The 22817-nt window shown below is 47.7% G+C and overlaps 1 protein-coding gene across 5 annotated transcripts in view; it reads left to right on the top strand.

Annotated features, from left to right (window-relative positions):
- FBN3 (fibrillin 3) overlaps window positions 1-22817 on the top strand; it is a 154221-nt gene that overhangs the window by 83975 nt on the left and 47429 nt on the right. For all 5 annotated transcript variants that reach the window (XM_083483535.1, XM_083483539.1, XM_083483536.1 and 2 more), the window contains 15 exons: window positions 435-572; window positions 1819-1869; window positions 3114-3239; window positions 4707-4934; window positions 5918-6043; window positions 6680-6808; window positions 7119-7244; window positions 8644-8769; window positions 10494-10616; window positions 11914-12039; window positions 13199-13324; window positions 14967-15089; window positions 17236-17358; window positions 19287-19412; window positions 20680-20802. In XM_083483535.1, coding sequence (XP_083339661.1) covers window positions 435-572; window positions 1819-1869; window positions 3114-3239; window positions 4707-4934; window positions 5918-6043; window positions 6680-6808; window positions 7119-7244; window positions 8644-8769; window positions 10494-10616; window positions 11914-12039; window positions 13199-13324; window positions 14967-15089; window positions 17236-17358; window positions 19287-19412; window positions 20680-20802 — 1920 coding nt within the window. The remainder of the gene's footprint in view (window positions 1-434; window positions 573-1818; window positions 1870-3113; window positions 3240-4706; window positions 4935-5917; window positions 6044-6679; window positions 6809-7118; window positions 7245-8643; window positions 8770-10493; window positions 10617-11913; window positions 12040-13198; window positions 13325-14966; window positions 15090-17235; window positions 17359-19286; window positions 19413-20679; window positions 20803-22817) is intronic.

Here is a 22817-nt window from a genome sequence, read left to right on the forward strand (position 1 = left end):
CCTCTTCTCCAGGCTAAACATGCCCAGCTCCCTTAGCTGTTCCTCATAAGGCATCATTTCCAGGCCTTTGACCATTTGCTCATTTGGCTGGGTTTCCCAACAGACTATTAAAAACATGACAAAACAGGTTTCCGGGTCACCTTCAAAGGTAGCCCCACATAGAGCGCAAAGTACATTATATTGAGGAAATTCACACTGAAATGTAAATATATATATAATCGTAAAATGCAATCTGTCTATCCATCTGTCATATGTCTATCTATCTATCTATATCTACCTATCTACCTATCTATCTATCTATCTATCTATCTATCTATCTATCTATCTCTATCTATCTATCATCTACCTACCTACCTACCTACCTACCTATCATAGCAACAACAACAACAACAACAAACGCCATCTGACTCAGCTGTTCTGCTTTCCTCCCCTAGACAGCATGAAAGGGACTTGCTGGCTGAACATCCAGGAAGGCCGCTGCGAAGTCAACATCAATGGCGCCACGCTGAAGTCCGAGTGCTGTGCCACCCTGGGCGCTGCCTGGGGCAGTCCGTGTGAACGCTGCGAGATTGGTAAATGTCTGTCCGAACGCCCTGCTTTGGAACTGGCCAGATTGCAGCATGCAAGGGGGTGTTGGTCTCCAAAGCACCTTTGGGTCTCCAAGTTTACTCAAATTGCAGTTTACTCCGAGTTTACTCAAAACTGTGTGAAATACTTGATTTAATAAGCCAAGATAAGAACAATATATAATTGGCTGAACCAGCTCACTGTATCAAGTTTGTGTGTATAGGTAGAACGACACAAACCCTCAAATTTAAAATAAAAAAATTCCTTCCAGTAGCACCTTAAAGACCAACTAAGTTTTGTCTAACTTCATCTGCTGGGTATTTTAGTTCTAAAAAGGTTTGCTGTAGATCTCTTAGGTGAGAGTCTCTGTCTGTAGAATTGGAACAGATGCGGCTGTAACGTAGTGCCTGGCTATATACAATGGACTGTTTGGTATGTTTGGGATGGTAGCTAGAGGCATGTAGATATGTTTGTCGGTCAGTTGGTTTACGGTATAAGGTGGTGTCTATGCGCCCATCCTGTATTTTTATAGTAGTGTCCAAAAAATGTATTTCTATAGTAGTGTCCAAAAAATGTATTTCTTGCATAGATTGATTCATTGTTTAAGGTGCTACTGGAAGGAATTTTTTTATTTTGACTATGGCAGACCAACACGGCTACCTATCTGTACCTCAAATTTAAGGAAGTCAATTAAAAAACAAAGCTGGTAATTCTGGCATCAAGTGCAAATAGAAATGTGCTTGCACAAAAAGTCATCAGATATTAATGGCAAAACTGACAGAACTGCTGTTGATCTGTTTGCCAATTTATTTATTGGAATACTGCCCTTAAGTACCCATGGCACTTATAAACAAAATTATAAACAAAACAATGCAAAATCACAACAAAAAATAAAAATAAGCAATTTATTAGTTCCACATGGAGAAGTTGGGTTCACTGTTCACACAGCTTGTGATATTTTGGCATCTGAAGTAACAACCTCTGGTAAAAAAACAAAACACTTTGGCTGCAATCAGCTTATAATTTAAGTCAACAGGGAATAACTCAAGTTAATAAAAGTAGAGTTTATTCCACTGTAGTAAATTATTAGTTGCTAGAGCATTTGCTTCTTTTATCGGGGCTTCATTCCTCATCTCTGTGTTAGTGGTGAACTGGCCAAATTGCAGTGTGCAAGGGGTCTTGGTCTGTCTCCGAGTTTGGCAAAGTCTCGTGGTTCTCAGGCTGCTATCTCACTTTCTTTTTTTGCCACAGACACCACCTGTCCGAGGGGTTACGCCAGGATGAAGGGGGTCTCCTGCGAAGGTATGGGGCGCTCTGACAGCTTGTATCCTTGGGGGGGCCTACCAAGGAAACCCCAATCCCCTCCCCACGAAACAGGAGCGCCCTTGTGTCTTTGATAGCTCCTCCCTTGAATTTGCCCTGCTCAGGGGCAACATACCGTATTTTTTGCTCTATAAGACTCACTTTTCCCCTCCTAAAAAGTAGGGGGAAATGTGTGTGCGTCTTATGGGGCGAATGCAGGCTGCGCAGCTATCCCAGAAGCCAGAACAGCAAGAGGGATTGCTGCTTTCGCTGCACAGCGATCCCTCATGCTGTTCCAGCTTCTGAGATTCAGAATATTTGTTTTCTTGTTTTCCTCCTCCAAAAACTAGGAACGTCTTGTGGTCTAATGCGTCTTATAGAGTGAAAAATACGGTAATTTTGGACAAGGCAATGTAAGCCTGCCTGCCTCAACACAGCAGCCAGGTCTTTAGACTTGCCACTTTGCCATCTGCGGGTGGCGCGGGTGGCGCTGTGATCTAAATCACCAAGAGGGCAGGGGTCAGCAAACTTTTTCAGCAGGGGGCCGGTCCACTGTCCCTCAGACCTTGTGGGGGGCCGGACTATATTCTGGAAAAAAATATATATGAATGAATTCCTATGCCCCACAAATAACCCAGAGATGCGATGGGGTGAGCTCCTGTTGCTCTGTCCCAGCTCTTGCCAACCTAACAGAAAGCACGCGAGTGCAAGTAGATAAATAGGTACCACTGCAGCGGGAAGATAAACGGCGTTTCCATGCGCTCTGGTTTCCGTCACGGTGTCTCGTTGTGCCGGAAGCAGTTTAGTCCTGCTGTCCACATGACCCGGAAAGCTGTCTGCAGACAAATGCCAGCTCCCTCAGCCCGAAAGCGAGATGAGCGCCACAACCCCATAGTCGCCTTTGGCTGGACTTAACCGCCCAGGGGCATAGCTGTCAACGTTTCCCTTTTTTAAAGGGAAATTCCCTTATTCCGAATAGGATTCCTCGCAAGAAAAGGGAAAAGTTGAGAGCTATACCCCTTTACCTTACCATCTGTGAAATGGGTGTTCGGAGGAACTGTGTGTTTCCAAAGGAGGGTTTTTGTGCTTTGAGGGTGCAGAACCCACCTGTGTTTTGTGCTCAGGATCTGCTGGCCTTTTCTTAGACCCCAAAATGGATATTTTGCCGCTAATCCCCCCTTCCAGTCCCCACCTGCTGACTAACAGACCCTGCAATGACCCTCACGACGTTTTTCTGTTCCCAGATGTGAACGAGTGCGAGGTTTTCCCGGGGGTCTGTTCCAACGGCCATTGCGTGAACACAGTTGGGTCCTTCCGTTGCGATTGTCCCGAAGGCTTGACTCTGGACGGCTCTGGCAGGACGTGCGTTGGTGAGGATGGAGAAGAGGAATGAGCCATGCGGGCTCCCGGTTCCCCTTTCCCCGCGTTCCCCATGACATCCTAATTTCTCATCTTCCATGGGAAGGACCTTGCTACGTCTCGGGGGTGGGGAGAGCCCCCGTGCTGGAGGCAAAGCGAAACACGGAGGCAAAGCGATACACTTTAAAGCCCTAAATGGCCTCGGTCCAGTATACCTGAGGGAGCGTCTCCACCCCCATCGTTCAGCCCGGACACTGAGGTCCAGCTCTGAGGGCCTTCTGGTGGTTCCCTCGCTGAGAGAAGCCAAGCTACAGGGAACCAGGCAGAGGGCCTTCTCGGTGGTGGCGCCCGCCCTGTGGAATGCCCTCCTGTCAGATGTCAAGGAAATAAACAACTATCTGAGTTCTAGAAGACATCTGAAGGAAGCCCTGTTTAGGGAAGCTTTTAATGTTTAATAGACCATTGTATCTTAATATTCTGTTGAAAGCTGCCCAGAGTGGCTGGGGAAACCCAGCCAGATGAGCGGGGTATGTATAAATAAATACAGTGGTACCTCGATTTAAGTACTTAATTCGTTCTGGAGGTCTGTTCTTAACCTGAAACTGCTCTTAACCTGAAGCAGCACTTTAGCTAATGGGGCCTCCTGCTGCCGCTGCGCCGCCGGAGCATGATTTCTGTTCTCATCCTGAAGCAAAGTTCTTAACCCAAGGTACTATTTCTGGGTTAGCGGAGTCTGTAACCTGAAGCGTCTGTAACCTGAAGCGTACGTAACCTGAGGTACCACTGTACTACTAATTTATTATTTATACCCCGCCCATCTGGCTGGGTTCCCCAGAGATTCTGGGAGGCTCCCAATAGAATATTAAAAACATGATTAAAAAAATAATCAAGCATAAATAACTTCCCTAAACAGGACTTCCTTCAGATGTCTTCTAAAAGTCAGATATAGCTGTTTATTCCCTTGACATCTGATGGGAGGGCGTTCCACAGGGCGGGCGCTACCACCGAGAAGGCCCTCTGCCTTCTAACAACTTTTAAAAAGCTCTGCAACTTTGCCAAAAAAATCCAAACTCATAACTGTTGTGTCTTGATTTTCACACGTGTGTGTGTGTGTGTGTGTGTGTGTGTGTGTGTGTGTGTGTGTAGAGAGAGAGAACCTCTTAGAGGTTTCATTTATCATTTTAAACAGCATACGAATTTTGTTACGCTGAATCAATCAATCAATCAATCAATCAATCAATCAATCAATCAATCAATGTCTCCTCTTAATCTTCTCAAGAGGAGCCCAGTCTCGGGGTTGAACCCAGCTAAATTCTGCTCAGAGTAGACCAGCAGACCTCCGCCAGCCATGTCCCTTAATTTTGATGGCTCTGTTTGGGCTACGATTAGCGTGGCACGCAGCCGCCAGCCGCTAGCAAAACCTTCGAGATGGCGTCTTCCTCACTGCCCCCCGCTGACCTTCGCCTTTCCTCCCCCAGACGTGCGACTGGAGCAGTGCTACATGAAGTGGGCCGAAGACGAGTGCACGGCGCCGCTGCCGGGAAAATACCGCATCGACCTTTGCTGCTGCTCTGTCGGTGCGGCTTGGGGTTTTGACTGCGAGGAGTGCCCCAAGCCGGGCTCCGCTGAATACAAAGCCATCTGCCCAAGAGGACCTGGTTTTGCCAATCGGGGAGATGTCTTATCCGGACGGCCTTTTTACAAAGGTGAGTTGGGGTGTGTGTGATGGAGAACATCGTCCCCAGGTGTGCAGAGGAGAGGGGCAAATCACAGTCTGGAACCCCTGGGCAGATGGTCCCCAAATAGACAACTTACTGGCATTCATTGCCGTTGCACCAGAGAAGCCTGTGATGGAATGTAATTCCCAAATATTTGAATTTGAATACCTAGTGGATGGGTTTACCACCAAATACCCCTGGATGCGGGTGGCGCTGTGGGTTAAACCACAGAGCCTAGGACTTGCCGATCAGAAGGTCGGCGGTTCGAATCCCCGCAATGACGGGGTGAGCTCCCATTGATTGGTCCCTGCTCCTGCCAACCTAGCAGTTTGAAAGCACGTCAAAGTGCAAGTAGATAAATAGGTACCGCTCCGGTGTTTCCGTGCGCTGCTCTGGTTCGCCACAAGCGGCTTAGTCATGCTGGCCACATGACCTGGGAGCTAGCTGCGGACAAACTCCCTTGGCCAATAAAGCGAGATGAGCGCCACAACCCCAGAGTCGGTCACGACTGGACCTAATGGTCAGGGGTCCCTTTACCTTTACTACAATCCACGGCTCCAGCCCTTCCCAGATTTAAAGCTGGCTGTCATATTGTCTCTTACAAGTACAAGTAGATAAATAGGTACCACTCCAGCGGGAAGGTAAACAGCGTTTCCGTGCGCTGCTCTGGTTCGCCAGAAGCGGCTTAGTCCTGCTGGCCACATGACCCGGAAGCTGTACGCCGGCTCCCTCAGCCAATAAAGCGAGATGAGCGCCGCAACCCCAGAGTCAGTCACGACTGGACCTAATGGTCAGGGGTCCCTTTATCTTTAACACAAGGCTGAGGAACCTGTGGCCCTGTAGATGTTTCTGAGATCCGTTCATCTTCCAGCCGTCAAGGATGACGAGAGCTGGGCCTTAGGTTCCCACTTCTGCCACCAATCAACTTCTCGGCAGGCTGCAATGAGAGCTTTTCCTTTTCGACCCTCTAGATGTGAATGAGTGCAAGGTATTCTCCGGCCTCTGCACGCACGGGACCTGCCGCAACACCATCGGCAGCTTCCGGTGTCTCTGTGGCAATGGCTTTGCCCTGGACGCTGAGGAGAGAAACTGTACAGGTAAGCGGCATAGCTATCAACCGTCCCTTATTTGGCGGGAAAGTCCCTTATCCCAGCGCTGTGTCTCGCTGCTGTCCCTTATTGATGATGTCCCTTAAATTTCCCGGGTTTCAAAGGAAGCAGCTCCTCTCCCTCCCTCCCTCCCTCTCCGCCGGCCAGGGAGGAGGGAGGCTCCAGCTGTGTTGCTTGGCTGCGTTGCTCACCCAATAAGGAGTCTGAGAACGACTGGGGGGTGGAGCTTGCATGCCTTGTGCCGAGCAAATCGGCCGCGTTGCCTGGGGACTCGCCTTTGCTCAGCGCTTCCCAGCGGAGAGGTGACGGTGGTTTTCCTTGCTGCATCCCCTTTGCCGGGTTGCTGCGCTGTGGGAACCACCGCTTGAGGCTTCGTTTGGCTGCTGGCTGGGCTTTCTGCCTTTGGCTCGGAGGGGCTCAGAAGTTGAACATACCTGTGCTTGGAAAATCCCTTATTTTGGCTGCTGGTCCCTTATTTTCAAATCTGTAAGTTGACAGCTATGGTAAGCGGGCCAGCGTAAACACCCTTCTCAGAAGCCAGTCCCACTCTCGGACAGGGCTTCCCCCCCAGGGAGACTCGCTGTGCCCATGGTGTGACCTGAACCTCTCTTCCGCCCCTCGCAGATATCGACGAGTGCCGGATCTCGCCCGACCTGTGCGGCCACGGCTCCTGCGTCAACACACCTGGCAGCTTTGAATGTGAATGCTTTGAGGGCTACGAGAGCGGGTTCATGATGATGAAGAACTGCATGGGTGAGACGGATTTGGGAAAGGGGTTGGGCCAAATGTGTTTTATCTGGAGCTCAGGAGGAGGCGATGCTCGTCCGTAACGAGGCCGCGAGGGAGCCGTTGCCTCTCCACGACCGCCGCTGCTCTCTTGGAGAAAGAAGAAAAGCGGGGTTTTGGGTCCCATTTCAAACTGACTGCACAGGAACCCATTCCTTCAAAGGGAGCCGTGGACTCGAAAGAGGTTGAAAACCACAAGGCGATGCGTTTATAGAGTCATTCGCTGCATACGGTGCGCTGAACTTCTGGGTCTTTTTTCCTTCTTCCTTCTTTTCAGACATCGATGAATGCGAGAGGGACCCTCTGCTGTGCCGAGGAGGAGTCTGCGTCAACACCGATGGCAGCTTCGAGTGCCTTTGCCCCCCAGGGCACGAGCTCACCTCAGAGGGCAATGCCTGTGTGGGTAAGTTCACCAATCGGGGACTTCTGGACCCCCAAACTGAATTCCTTCTTAAAGCATTCTCCTTGGCCTATGGCCATTATCCGTGATTGAGGCTGATGGCTGCTGGAGCTCAAATAACAACAACAACAATTTATTATTTATACCCTGCCCATCTGGCTGGTTTTCCCCAGCCACTCTGGGTGGCTCCCAACAGAATTTTTGTTGATGTTTAGTCATTTAGTCGCGTCCAACTCTTCGTGACCCCCTGGACCAGAGCACGCCAGGCCCTGCTGTCTTCCACTGCCTCCCGCAGTTTGGTCAAACTCATGCTAGTAGCTTCGAGAACACTGTCCCACCATCTTGCCCTCTGTCGTCCCCTTCTCCTTGCACCCTCCATCTTTCCCAGCATCAGGGTCTTTTCCAGGGAGTCTTCCAGGGAGTTAACAGAATGTTAAAAATAATAATAAAGCGATAAGACATCAAACATGAAAAATTTCCCTAAACGGGGTTGCCTTCTGATGTCTTCTAAAAGTCAGATAGTTATGTATTTCCTTGACATCTAACAGAAAGGCGTTCGACAGGGCAGGTGCCATCACCGAGAAGGCCCTCTGCCTGGTTCCCTGTAACCTCACTTCTCGCAATGAGGGAACCACCAAAAGGCCCTCGGAGCTGAACCTCAGTGTCCGGGCAGAACGATGGGGGTGGAAACACTTCTTCAGGTATACTGAGCCATTTAGGGGTTTAAAGGTCAGCACCAACACTTTGAATTGTGCTTGGAAATGTACTGGGAGCCAATGTAGGTCTTTCAGGACTGGTGTTATATGGTCTCAGTGGTGGCTCCCAGTCACCAGTCTAGCTGCCGCATTCTGGATTAGTTGTAGTTTCCGGGTCACCTTCCAAGGGAGCCCCATGGAGTGCGCATGGCAGTAGTCCAAGCGGGAGATAACCAGAGCATGCACCACTCTGGCAAGATAGTCCATGGGCAGGTAGGGTCTCATCCTGCATACCAGATGGAGCTGGTAAACAGCTGCCCTGGACGCAGAATTGACCTGTACCTCCATGGACAGCTGTGAGTCCAAAATGACTTCAGGGGCACAGTTGCCCCATTCATGGAGTCCTGCCTGCCCTCTGGAAGACTATATCCCCAGTTTCAGAAAAGGCAATCCCCCTTTCAATTAAAACTTTCCAGTTTCCAGACTCAGGGGAGGTGGTTGATAGCTCTGTCAGTGGAGAGGGAGACTCGAGTTCCACATTTGGCCAAAGATTCCTTCGTTGCAGGGTATTAACAACCCTAGGCCGTCCCTTCCAACTCTATGTCCTCGCATGCCCAGCTGCCCTCGTACGATCTGCACAGCAATGTTATGAGACTGCTTCTTTTCTGGTTGATTCCTTCCTTGAACTTTCTCTTCCTTCTCCTCAGATATCAACGAATGCTCACTCAGCGACAATTTGTGCCGCAACGGACGCTGCGTCAACGTTATCGGGACCTACCAGTGCCTGTGTGACTCCGGGTTCCAGGCCACGCCGGACCGCCAAGGCTGTGTCGGTGAGTTTCATGGTCGCTCGTCTCTGATACCCTAAGTCTTGGTCTTAAATGATGGGCATATTAGTGGGAGAGAGTTCAAATCTTTCTCAAGGAACAGGGGTGGCCTTGCGTGTGCTATCATGTTGCGTTCTGAGGCCAAAGGAAGGACTGGACCCTGATTAAAATAAGACATGAGGCTTTGACCAACAAGGCTCTCTGAGAAAGTGCGTACCAGGCGAAGGTTTCAGTTTTGGAATAGTCAATTTTCAGAGTAGTTTTTATAGTTATATATATCAAAAATTACTGATTTGGTTATACTGTTAGAAATACACATTTTTATTTTTCCAATTCATCAGGATCGGGTTTTTTGCCCTGGTCAGGGCGTCACATAGAGTCCACTTGTATTGTCTTTTTCGTAAAGTTCCACATGCTGGGTGTATATAATTCAAGAGGATATTTTGCTCTGTAATTGTAAGGTTGTTCCGTACAGTTCTGGGGATAATTCATTAATATTTTTTTTGAGAAGCAATAAGAATTAATTGGCAAGGGGGGGAAACGGGTTTAACCCCTTGCAAATCAGCTGGAGATAGAAATGGGGTATTCTGGAGGGAGACATGCCTGGCTGGCTGGCTGCCTGGCTCCGTATGTGGCGGACTCCCCATGTCCTGGCAGCTGCTCTGTGCCTTCTAGCCTCCCTCTCAGCCTCCCCGGGTGCCCAGCCACTGATTATTCTTCCCTTGCAGCTGGAGATGGAATGGAGTGTTCTGGAGGGAGACATGGCTGGCTGGTTGGAGTCCTCTACTGTATGTGACGGACTCCCCATGTCCTGGCAGCTGCTCTGTACCTTCTAGTCTCCCTCTCAGCCTCCCCAGGTGCCCAGCCCCTGATTATTCTTCCCCTTGGAGCTGGAGATGGAACAGAGTGTTCTGGAGGGAGACGTGGCTGGCTGGCTCGCTGGTTGGAGTCCTCTACTGTATGCGGCAGTCTCCTCATGTCCTGGCAGCTGCTCTGTGCCTTCTAGCCTCCCTCTCAGCCTCCCCGGGTGCCCAGCCCCTGATTATTCTTCCCCTTGCACTTGGAGATGGAATGGAGTGTTCTGGAGGGAGACGTGGCTGGCTGGCTGCCTGGAGTGCTCTACTGTATGTGGCAGACTCCCCGTGTCCTGGCAGCTGCTCTGTGCCTTCTAGCCTCCCTCTCAGCCTCCCCGGGTGCTCAGCCCCTGATTATTCCTCCCCTTGCAGTTGGAGATGGAATGGAGTGTTCTGGAGGGAGACGTGGCTGGCTGGCTGGCTGGCTGGCTCGCTGGTTGGAGTCCTCTACTGTATGTGGCAATCTCCTCATGTCCTGTCAGCTGCTCTGTGCCTTCTACCCTCCCTCTCAGCCTCCCCGGGTGCCCAGCCCCTGATTATTCTTCCCTTGCAGCTGGAGATGGAATGGAGTGTTCTGGAGGGAGACATGGCTGGCTGGTTAGAGTCCTCTACTGTATATGGTGGACTCCCCGTGTCCTGGCAGCTGCTCTGTGCCTTCTAGCCTCCCTCTCAGCCTCCCCGGGTGCTCAACCCCTGATTATTCTTCCCCTTGCAGTTGGAGATGGAATGGAGTGTTCTGGAGGGAGACATGGCTGTCTGGTTAGAGTCCTCTACTGTATGTGGCGGACTTCCCAATTCCTGGCAGCTGTTCTGTGCCTTTTAGCCATCCTTTCAGCCTCCCCGGGTGCTCAGCCCCTGATTATTCTTCCCTTGCAGATATTGACGAGTGCACCATCATGAACGGGGGCTGCGACACCCACTGCGCCAACTCAGAAGGCAGCTATCAGTGCAGCTGCAGCGAGGGTTATGCGCTGATGCCCGACAAGCGGTCCTGCACAGGTGAGCAGAGCATCTTTTTGCCCCCCCCCTCCGCCCATCATCCTCAAAGTAGCATTGCTGTGCAGCCGGCAGGTCCTTAGCTGTGATTCCCACATTCCAGAGGGTGGGACCAGGCAACCCTTTGGGCCCCTCTCAACTCTACGGTTCTGTGAATCTAAGATCGGAAGAACGAGGAAATTGTAGCGTTGGAAGGGCCCCCCCCATGGTTATCTAGTCCTACCCCCCTGCAATGCAGAAATCTCAGCACGCGGTCTCCCATCCAATTTGAAACCGCACCGGACCCTGCTTAGCTTCTCACACATGCTATCCGTTTTATTGACAGGCTGTCCCTTCCCTTGTCTGGATATTGTTTCATTTCAAATAATTTTATAAGTTGTGTGTCTTTGTTTCTTAATCTAATCCTTTTAAATTATGTTTTCTACGATTTGTGGCATTTTATATATTGCGATTTGCAGCTGTTTATTATTATAGATGAGCAATTCTTTATTGCAATAAGTGTGAACTGTCTCATTATTACTTGTCGGTGTTTAATTTCAGTGTTTACTATTGGATTCGAATGCATTATTGCGTATTTCTTTATTTGGTATAAGTTGTTTATTTTATTTTAAAGTTATTGTGACTTTTTTTTATATAGGATCTGATTGTCACTATTAATGTTTGATGTTTTATTATTGATTTTTTTTGTGTTGGAAGCCGCCCAGAGTTGCTGGGGCAACTCAGCCAGATGGGCGGAGTATAATAATAATAATAATAATAATAATAATAATAATAATAATAATAGTATGGTGCCTCTCCACTTCTGAGTGCTGCTTCCCCGAGGGCTTGTGCCTAGCAGGTGGGTCAAATAACCCACCCCCTGCAATTCAAGGTGTTGGTGCTGACCTTTAAAGCCCTAAACGGCCTCGGTCCAGTAGACCTGAAGGAGCGTCTCCACCCCCATCGTTTTGCCCGGACACTGAGGTCCAGCTCCAAGGGCCTTCTGGCGGTTCCCTCACTGCGAGAAGCCAAGTTACAGGGAACCAGGCAGAGGGCCTTCTTGGTGGTGGCGCCCGCCCTGTGGAACGCCCTCCCGTCAGATGTCAAAGAGAAAAACAACTACCAGACTTTTAGAAGACACCTGAAGACAGACCTGTTTAGGGAAGCTTTTAATATTTGATGTATTACAGTATTTTAATATTTGTTTTGGAAGCCGCCCAGAGTGGCTGGGGAAGCCCTGCCAGATGGGCGGGGTATAAAGAATAAATTATTATTATTATTGGGAAGGAGGAAAATCTGTTTCTCCATGCCTCCTCTCCAGATATCGACGAATGCGAGGACAACCCAGATATCTGCGATGGCGGACAATGCACCAACATTCCGGGGGAATACCGCTGCCTTTGCTTTGACGGATTCATGGCGTCTTTGGACATGAAAACTTGCATCGGTAAGACCAGGGCCATTCGCCCATCCATCCCAATATTGTCTGCTCTGACCGGCAGTAGCTGTCTGGGGTTCCAGGTGACAGCCTCTCCCAGACTTACCTGAATATGCCAGAAGCTGGGACCTTTTGCTTACAGAACATGTGCTCCACCTCTGACCGACATCCTTCCCCTAAAAGAAAAATAAAATGAGATTATAATCCTCATATCTCTGGAGCAGAAACAGGAGAAGCATATTCCCTAAGTTTTTGCATCCGTTCTTCTTTCGCTGGGGCTTTCACGGTTTCCTCGCCGAAGATCCAGGACAAACCTTCCTACATGACAAAGTTTGTAAGGGGGGAAAGGAATAAAATAAATAAAAATATCTACAAAATGAAACACGACAACAATAAAGATAAGAGTGTAAAATAAGTTCAAGCATCGACGGAAGTCATATTTTAGTTAAAAATTTGTTATAAGTCAAGGTGGTGGGTGGGAAAGGGGGGGATGTTTGGTTTGGTCTGTGATTTATATATATATATATATTTCTGTATTTTTATTTTTAATTCTGTTTTTACTTCTTGTTTCTTCTGTTTTTTTGTGGGGGGGGGGTTGGTTTTTGGAAAATTAAAAAATAATAATAATTAACTTCCGGAATTTCCCCCCAGATGTCACTTCCGCCTTTGATATCCCAGTAATGTCCGGGGAAATCGCAGGTGTATGGCAGCCCTACAGTGATGGATTTAAGCATTTCCAATTTCTGTTCATTAAATCATTATACAGTGGATGCTCAGGTTGCGAACGTGATCCGTGCGGGATGCATGTTCGCAACCCGCAGTGGTGCGTCTGCGCATGTGTGGGTTGCGATTTGGCGCTTCTGCGCATGTGCGACCGCCGAAACCCAGAAGTAACCCATTCTGGTACTTCCGGCTTTCGGCAGTCCGTAACCCAAAAAAAAAACGCAATATGACTGTACTTAACATAGCAGCGGCCTTTAGAGGTCTTTCCCTGCCGTACTCAAAGGTACTGGGGATTGAATCCTGAACCTTTTGCACACCGATTGTGCTCTGACAGGGAGGTTACAACCTCCCTGCTTCCTAGACAAAGGGCTGCTTGAAGTTTGGGGTGAGCACAGGCTTTGGAAGAGGGGTGTTCTGAATACTTCCCTCCCTCTTCCCCCTGCAGATGTGAACGAGTGCGACCTGAACCCCAACATCTGTCTTCACGGAGAGTGCGAGAACACCAAAGGATCGTTCATTTGCCATTGCCAGCTGGGCTACTTTGTCAAGAAGGGCACCACCGGTTGCACAGGTACGTCACCAGGTGTTCCCGGCTAAGCCCTGCTCTGCTTCTCCTTTGCCTCGGCAGGTGAGGCAGTGGAAGTGCTGGACCAGTGCCTTGCGTCCGTAACGGACTGGATGAGAGTGTTGTTTTGATCAACGTTGAATAAAGCTGTAAATATGCCCTCCTGGCTGAATTTTCCGTTGTGGAAACTCTGGAGGTCTTGAAATCTTTGCAGATGCTAGTTTTGGAAGTGACACCACGGATGCTGCAAGCACTTCTGGAGTATGCTACATGTACAACCACTGTCTGTTTGACTGGTTGTGCAAAAAGCGGACGACAGTAAGCCTAAGTTCCTGTGAGGCAGAACTCAATGCTCTGTCATTTTCACTCATGGATTGTGACTGGTTGATGCAACTGTTTCAGGACATCAGAGTTTCTGTGAAATGTCCTATACAGTGGTGCCTCGCAAGACGAAAAGAATCCGTTCTGTGATTCTCTTCGTCTAGCGGTTTTTTCGTCTTGCGAAGCAAGCCCATTAACGGATTAGCGGATTAGCGCTATTAGCGGCTTTTAGCGGCTTATCTGCTGATCGGATCAGCTGATAAGCGGCTTAGTGGCTTAGAAAAAGGGGGGAAAGGGAAAAAACCCAGCAGGAACTCGCAAGACATTGTCGTCTTGCGAAGCAAGCCCATAGGAGATTCGTTTTGCGAAGCACCTCCAAAACGGAAAACTCTTTCGTCTAGCGAGTTTTCCATCTTGCAAGGCATTCATCTTGCAGGGCACCACTGTACAAGTGTATCACGACAATAGATCATGTTTGGCTTTGCTCAACTCAGAGAGTTGCAAGCAAAGAACCAAATACTTGCAGATTAAGTTACATTGCGCAAGAGAGTGTGTTCAGAAAGGACTCATGCAGGTGTCCTGCATGCCAGGAAATGAAATTCCTGCTGATCTGTTGTCTAAGGTTGTTAACAAAGAATAACTTAAGGTTTATGTACAGAGGTTGCAATGGGGTTGAACCACAGGTACTACAGGTTACATGGAAAGGGGGAGGATGTTAGGATATAGTTCCGTTGAACCTTAAATAGTCAGGCATGATTGTTGTGTATCACATGCCAGTTTACTTCCTGCTCACTGGGAGTTTCCGTTTTGTATATACCGTATTTTTCGCCCTATAGGGCGCACCGGCCCATAGGGCGCACCTAGTTTGGGGGGAGGGAAAATAAAGAAAAAAATTATTTCCCCCCCAGGCACAGGGCTGGGGCGGGGGAACCCCGAGCTTCCCCCGACCTGCGCTCCCCGGGTTTCGGGCTGCAGGCTGCTGTCCACAAGCCTTGGGAGCCCGGCGGGAAGTCACGCCGGGCTCCCAAGGCTTGCGGAGAGCTGCCTGAAGCCTGGAGAGCCTGCATTCACCCCATAGGACGCACACACATTTCCCCTTCATTTTTGGAGGGGGGGGAAGTGCATCTTATAGGGCAAAAAATACGGTACAGTGGTGCCTCACAAGACGAAAAGAATCCGTTCTGTGATTCTCTTCGTCTAGCGGTTTTTCGTCTTGCGAAGCAAGCCCATTGACGGATTTTTAGGCACCAGGCAAAAACGTTGCTCTTCAACCAGACTTTTTAAAAAATAAATAAAATCCACCCTTTCCCTCCTCGCCCCCTTGCAGATATTGACGAGTGTGAAATTGGAGCTCACAATTGCGACATGCACGCCTCATGCATCAACATCCCCGGAAGTTTTCGGTGTAAGTGCCGGACAGGCTGGCTCGGTGATGGGCTGAAATGCAACGGTGAGTTTCGCCATTTCTGCATATTCCATACATTTTTGTATCCATTCTTCCTTCGATGGGACTTCTGCTTCTTTACACATACATACATACATACATACATACATACATACATACATATATACATCATGCGAAAGGCTGGACTGGATGAATCCCTAGCCTGAATTAAGATTGCCGGAAGAAATATCAACAACCTCAGATATGCAGATGACACAAAATTGATGGCAGAAAGTGAGGAGGAATTAAAGAACCTTTTAATGAGGGTGAAAGAAGAGAGCGCAAAATATGGTTTGAAGCTCAACATAAAAAAAAAATGAAGATCATGGCCACTGGTCCCATCACCTCCTGGCAAATATAAGGGGAAGAAATGGAGGCAGTGAGAGATTTTACTTTCTTGGGCTCCATGATCACTGCAGATGGTGACAGCAGTCATGAGATTAAAAGACGCCTGCTTCTTGGGAGAAAAGCAATGACAAACCTAGACATCTTAAAAAGCAGAGACATCACCTTGCCAACAAAGGTCTGTATAGTTAAAGCTATGGTTTTCCCAGTAGTGATGTATGGAATAGTGAGAGCTGGACCATAAAGAAGGCTGATCACCGAAGAATTGATGCTTTTGAATTCTGGTGCTGGAGGAGAGTCCCATGGACTGCAAGAAGATCAAACCTCTTCATTCTGAAGGAAATCAGCCCTGAGTGCTCTCTGGAAGGACAGATCCTGAAGCTGAGACTCCCATACTTTGGCCACCTCATGAGAAGAGAAGACTCCTTGGAAAAGACCCTGATGTTGGGAAAGATGGAGGGCACAAGGACGACAGAGGACGAGATAGTTGGACAGTGTTCTCGAAGCTACCAGCATGAGTTTGACCAAACTGCGGGAGGCAGTGGAAGACAGGAGTGCCTGGCGTGCTCTGGTCCAGGGGGTCACGAATACATTACAAACTCCAAATATTTAGCCAATTTTAAATTTTTGTTGGGGGTTCCCATGTTTTGAGTTCAGAAAGGGTCCAATCATCTCATATTTCTGCTGCTTTGATGTTCACAAGTCCCATCTTTCCATCTCTTTGTTGTTATCCTTTACAAATCCCGTCTTCCAATCTTCTTGTTGTTATCATTTTTTCTTCCTTTATAACCTCTGGGAATATCTCCACAAGTGAGTTGAAGCAAACATTATTATAGTCCTGTGTGGATTTTCATGCTGATCCAAAAGTTCTATTCAAACGGCAGGCGCCATTTCAGCAGTTCCCGTAAGATACAGTCTAAGCGTCTGCTCATTAACTTTCCTAGACCAGTTGCTCCATAAATCAGCCTTTTCAGGGGAGTTCTTGCCAAATCAAACGTAGAATTCAGATATGATAACAGAACCGTGGCTCCGTCCCCCTTTGACTGTAAATCTTGCAACAAAGCCTGTCTCATAATGGCAGTTCCTTTTCCTGTGATTTCGGCAGTTATGCCAGAAAACAATTATTCGAGGCCCTAAAATTTAATAGACAGATTTTCACACAACCAACTGTTCAGGACCTGCTGGCGGACAGCGATGATCAAATTACATTAATAGCGGCTGAATTTTTAAGTGCTGTCCATGAAGAAAGAATGGGCCATGGTAAAGAGACTTAGTGGTTTTTTAATAGTAGGTGATGTTGCTGTGTTGTATTATATTATCTTTGTACATCGATTCATTTCTTGGAGTTAAGAATAGGGCTAGGATAAATTGTGTTCGTTGACCCCGTATTTTATACAGTCTGTATATGATGTTTGTTTGTTAATGTGTGGTGTGTTATGCCTAATAAAGGATTTTGAATTGAATTGAATAATGGCGGTTCCCAATTAGAACTGCGTCATCCAAAAGCCTTTCGTTTCCTTTCCAGATCTTCCGCACAACAGAGCCTTTAGTTAATCATTTTATTTCCACACAGTTTATTTTCCTATCTCACTTGCTATCAGTCGTGTGGCGGTTCTTCTTGGGGAGGGGTTGTTAGGTAAATCATATTGAAAAAGAGAAAAGTCCCCCCCCCTTTCCAATCCGTTTCAACATACCAACATAGCTGTGATTCTTTGATGTAGTCTTCTGTTCAGTCCAACCCGTCACTCAGCTTCTCAGAGGTCGATTTCATTAGCAATCAGTACAACACTGTCTCTTTCCTTCCCAGACCTGGACGAATGTGCCACAGAGGCGCATAGCTGCAACCTCAACGCCAACTGCCTGAACACACCGGGGTCTTATCGGTGCGCATGCCGAGACGGTTTCAACGGCGATGGTTTCTCGTGCTCTGGTAAGACGGCTGGGCTGGGTTGTGAAGGAGCCTTGGAGCCCGGGTTTTTGCAGGATCCGTTCCCGCAGCGGCCAGACCGGGGCTTGCGGGAAAGGACTTGGCTGGAGTGTGTGGGACGAGCAATTCTCTCTTTTTTCATATATAATAATTTTTATTACGTTTTCCATTTTAACAATCCAATCCGATCACATTACGTATTCCAAATTATACAAATACATATCATAAAGTCCAAATATTTTGCCAAATTATAAATTTTTGTTGGGGCTTCCCGTGCTTCAAGTTCAGTGGGGTTCTAATCATCTTATGTTTCTACTACCTTGAGTTTCCAATAGTTCCTTCTTTAAATCTTCCTGTTTTTATCCTTCCTTCTTTCATGGCCTCTGAGTTGTTTCCACAGGCAAGTTGAAGTGAGCAATAATATACTTTTTTGCAGCTGGTAAGTCTATTATTAGCAGTATATCCTCACACGCTGGTGTTTATGCCGAATCAATCCAAAAGTCCTCCTCTGGTGGCAGACGCCATCTTCTCTCAGTTCCGATGAAATAAAATCTAAGCGTTTGCTCATTAATTTTCTCAGGCGGGTTGCATCAAACATTAGTGTTTCCAGGGGAGTGTAATGTACTGAACTTCTCACCCTGGGCCAGCAGGGGGATACTGTAGATAGTTATGCAAATGAAGGATCGGAGGTGACGTTCAGTGATTGGATAGTTTGTATGCAAATGAAGGATCGAAAGTGACATTCAGTGATTGGATAGTTTCAGAAAGTTGCCACAGTTACGTTGTACTGGAGCTCTATATAAGCAGGCTGGCTGAGCCCTTCAGTTCAGTTCTGTCCTGGCCTTTGAATAAACAAGAGCTGTTTGAAGAATCGCTGTGTCGTCTGATATGTTCGCCCACAACTTAAGAGGGAGGTTTGCCAAATCGGACTTGAAGTACAGATATAATAACAAATTAAGAGCTTGCCTCCCCCTATGACTATTTATCTCTGCAGTACATGTGAAGCAGTACATGTGAGCATGAGAGCAGTACACGTGAAAAGGATCTAGGAGTCTTGGTTGACCACAAACTTGACATGAGCCAACAGTGTGACGCGGCAGCTAAAAAAGCCAATGCAATTCTGGGCTGCATCAATAGGAGTATAGCATCTAGATCAAGGGAAGTAATAGTGCCACTGTATTCTGCTCTGGTCAGACCTCACCTGGAGTACTGTGTCCAGTTCTGGGCACCCCAGTTCAAGAAGGACACTGACAAACTGGAACGTGTCCAGAGGAGGGCAACCCAAATGGTCAAAGGCCTGGAAACGATGCCTTATGAGGAACGGCTAAGGGAGCTGGGCATCTTTAGCCTGGAGAAGAGGAGGTTAAGGGGTGATATGATAGCCATGTTCAAATATATAAAAGGATGTCACATAGAGGAGGGAGAAAGGTTGTTTTCTGCTGCTCCAGAGAAGCGGACACGGAGCAATGGATCCAAACTACAAGAAAGAAGATTCCACCTAAACATTAGGAAGAACTTCCTGACAGTAAGAGCTATTCGACAGTGGGATTTGCTGCCAAGGAGTGTGGTGGAGTCTCCTCCTTTGGAGGTCTTTAAGCAGAGGCTTGACAACCATATGTCAGGAGTGCTCTGATGGTGTTTCCTGCTTGGCAGGGGGTTGGACTCGATGGCCCTTGTGGTCTCTTCCAACTCTATGATTCTATTCTATGATTCTAACTCGGTCTATCCCATAATGGTGGATCCCAATTAAATAGTGCGCCACAGGAGAGTCTTTTATCTTCTTCCAAATATTTCAAAGGCTTTAGTTAGTATTATTATGTCCACACAGTTTATATTTTCCGATCTCACTTGTTGTAAGTAATGTCGACGGTTCTGGGACGAGCGATTCTCAGCCCAAGAAAAACGCCTGACCTCTCCTTGCCTCTCCCCAGATGTGGACGAGTGCGCCGACAACGTCAACCTCTGCGAGAACGGGCAGTGCCTCAACGCCCCCGGCGGTTATCGTTGCGAGTGCGAAATGGGCTTCAACCCCACCGAGGACAGCAGGGCATGTCAAGGTAAGCGGGGGAGAGAAGTTATCTCCGCTTGCAGCCTAGCAGAGCAGCCTGGCTGGAGCCAAACACTTTGCAAGACCTCAGTTCCTCGCCGGCTGGTGCTGGAGAGGCGATTCCCAGCTGAGGTGAGATTTGAACCCAAGACTCGCCAGCAGAGTCTTAGGTTTGGCTCTGTGAGAGTTCATCTGAGAGATAACACCGGTTCTGAGAGATCTGCATTGGCTCCCAGTACGTTTCCGAGCACAATTCAAAGTGTTGGTGCTGACCTTGAAAGCCCTAAACGGCCTCAGTCCAGTAGACCTGAAGGAGCGTCTCCACCCCCATCGTTCTGCCCGGACACTGAGGTCCAGCTCCGAGGGCCTTCTGGCGGTTCCCTCCCTGCAAGAAGTGAGGTTACAGGGAACCAGGCAGAGGGCCTTCTCGGTGGTGGCACCCACTCTGTGGAACACCCTCCCTTCAGATGTGAAGGAAATAAGCAGTTATCCTATCTTTAAAAGACATCTGAAGGCAGCCCTGTTCAGGGAAGTTTTTAATATGTAATGCTGTACTGTTTTTAATACTTGATTGGGAGCCGCCCAGAGTGGCTGGGGAGACTCAGCCAGATGGGCGGGGTATAAATAATAAATTATTATTATTATTATTATTATTATTATTATTATTATTATTATTATTATCCACACATCTGTTTGCCTCATTGTTTACCTCCAGGAAAATCCTAATAATAATAATAATAATAATAATAATAATAATAATAATAATAATAATTCGCCCTATCTGAGAATTTCCCTAATCTCCATTTAGAGCCGTCCGACTCGGCGCCTGTCGCTACCATTTATGGGAGCATGTCCTCTTTTTCGTCTGCTATGAATCATCCGACTTTCAGCTTCCTTCGGATAATAATAATAATCATAATAATTCATAATAATAATTTCTCATTTATACCCCGCCCATCTGGCTGGGTTTCCCCAGCCACTCTGGGCAGCTCCCAACAAAATATTGAAAGCGCAATAAAACAACGAACATTAAAAACTTCCCTAAACAGGGCTGCCTTCAGATGTCTTCTAAAAGTCAGGTAGTCGTTTTATAGTAATAATGCCCCATCATTCTCATATAAGATGAGAGCGAGGCCAGCTTTTCTCTTCCTGCTTTCTCCACGCCCCTTAATGGCTCACAGATTTATCATGGGCGATGTTTTTGTGGAAGAGCCATCGGGTACTTGACTCACCCCAAAGAGTGTTGATTTCATTTGTGATTCTCTCACGCCCCACAGATATCGATGAGTGCACCTTCCAGAACATCTGCGTGTTTGGCAGCTGCCAGAACCTTCCAGGGATGTTCCGCTGTGCGTGCGATGATGGATATGAGCTGGACAGGAGTGGAGGGAACTGTACAGGTGAGTTGGGAGGGGAAAGACCAGCAAGGGCACACAGTGCATTATTATTAATTCTTCTTCCTCTTCCCCTTCTTCTTCCTCTTCTTCTTTCTCCTCTTCCTCTTCCTCTTCCTCTTCTTCTTCCTCTTCCTCTTCCTACTCCTTCTTCTTCTTCTTCCTCTTCCTTTTCCTCTTCTTCCTCCTCTTCTTCTTCCTCCTCCTCTTCCTCTTCTTCTTCATCGTCTTCTTCTTCCTCTTCTTCTTCTTCCTCTTCTTCTTCTTCTTCTTCCTCTTCTTCTTCCTCCTCTTCTTCCTCTTCCTCTTCCTCTTCTTCTTCCTCTTCGTTTTCTTCTTCTTCCTCTTCTTCTTCCTCCTCTTCTTCTTCCTCCTCTTCTTCCTCTTCCTCTTCCTCTTCTTCTTCCTCTTCCTCTTCCTCTTCTTCTTCCTCTTCTTCGTCTTCGTTTTCTTCTTCCTCCTCTTCTTCCTCTTCCTCTTCTTCTTCCTCTTCCTCTTCCTCTTCTTCTTCCTCTTCTTCTTCTTCGGCGGCGATCCCTCGTAGCCGAGTAAGATTGTCTTCCATAAACACGGTTTTAACATTGAGTCCGTAAGTGACTGTGGAGGCCAATTCTGGATCCCCACATCCTTCCACAGTGGGGACATCAGTTTCCGGGTGGGTGTTGATCCCAGTGAGGGTTTGCCAAGCATGCCGTCCTCTTAGCAAGTTTCTCCCTCTCGTCCTGAGTTTGAGTGTCTTCAAAGCCTACGACACCTTTGGCAAAGGCTGTTCTCCAACTGGAACACTCACAGGCCAGTGTTTGCTAGTTGCTGGTGTTGATACTACATTTTTTTAGCTTTGCTTTGAGACAGTCTTTGAACCTCTTTTGTTGACCACCAGCATCACGCTTTCCATTTTTAAGTTTGGAATAGAGTGGTTGCTTTGGAAGATGATAATCAGGCATCTGAACGACATGACCAGTCCAACGAAGTTGATGTTGAAGAATCATCACTTCGACACTGGTGATCTTTGCTTCTTCCAGTACACTGGCATCAGTTCACCTGTCTTCCCAAGTGATGTGTAAAATTTTATGGTGCATGTACCACCCTGGCGAGACAGTGCGCAGGCAGGGAGGGTCTCAGGCAGGGCACCAAATGGACACAGAACTGACCTGCACCTCCATGGACGGCTGTGGGTCCAAAATGACCCCCAGGCTGCGCACCTGGTCCTTCAGGGCCACAGTTACCACATTCAAGAGCACCATTCCTCTATCACCATGGAGGCAATTAGTTAAATTATTATGCAGTCTCTTCTTCTTCTTCTTCTTTGGTGATCACTCATAGCTGAGTAAGTCTATGCTTGGTCCTGTTATAAGCAAAAACTGCTCCCTTTCCCTTATGGGGTATTCTGGAGCCCATATAGAGTCCTTAAGTGGGTTCCCTATCTGTAGGAGAAAATAAGAGAGGCCAACCAGAGAATATTGAGAAGCAAAGCGGCTAGTAAGCCTGATCTTTATTGAACTGTTGCAACAGGGTCTCCACTCACCACTCGCAGGAGGGAGGAGGAACCCTGAACAATGGTGCGCAAGCCCCTATATAGACTTTTGAAATTGCCCACCCAAAAGCCCAAGACCACCCCCCTAAACATCATACATACATCACAGAAGGAGACAGACTGCAGCAGAAATCCTGCCTGCCAGGATACCTGATAACGGTCACTGATTGCATTTCCTGGGCAGCCTGGTCATTCTTTTTTTAGCTCCTGAGTCCAGGTCACAGGCTCACCCTATCCATACACAAATACGCCCTTAAGACAGGATTTGCAAGTGGAAAAGACAATAGGAAGGCTTTCCCCATTTGCCTCCCTTTCTGCAAAGGAATATTTGGGAGAGTCAGAATGGCTTCAGGATCACTCTCCCATACAATTTCAGACACATGGTTCATATATTTAGATATGTGTGCATATATAATACAGTGGTACCTCAGGTTAAGTACTTAATTCGTTCCGGAGGTCCGTTTTTAACCTGAAACTGTTCTTAACC

Source organism: Podarcis liolepis, assembly GCF_965112155.1.
Source record: "Podarcis liolepis genome assembly, chromosome: 18".
Lineage (NCBI taxonomy): Eukaryota > Metazoa > Chordata > Lepidosauria > Squamata > Lacertidae > Podarcis > Podarcis liolepis.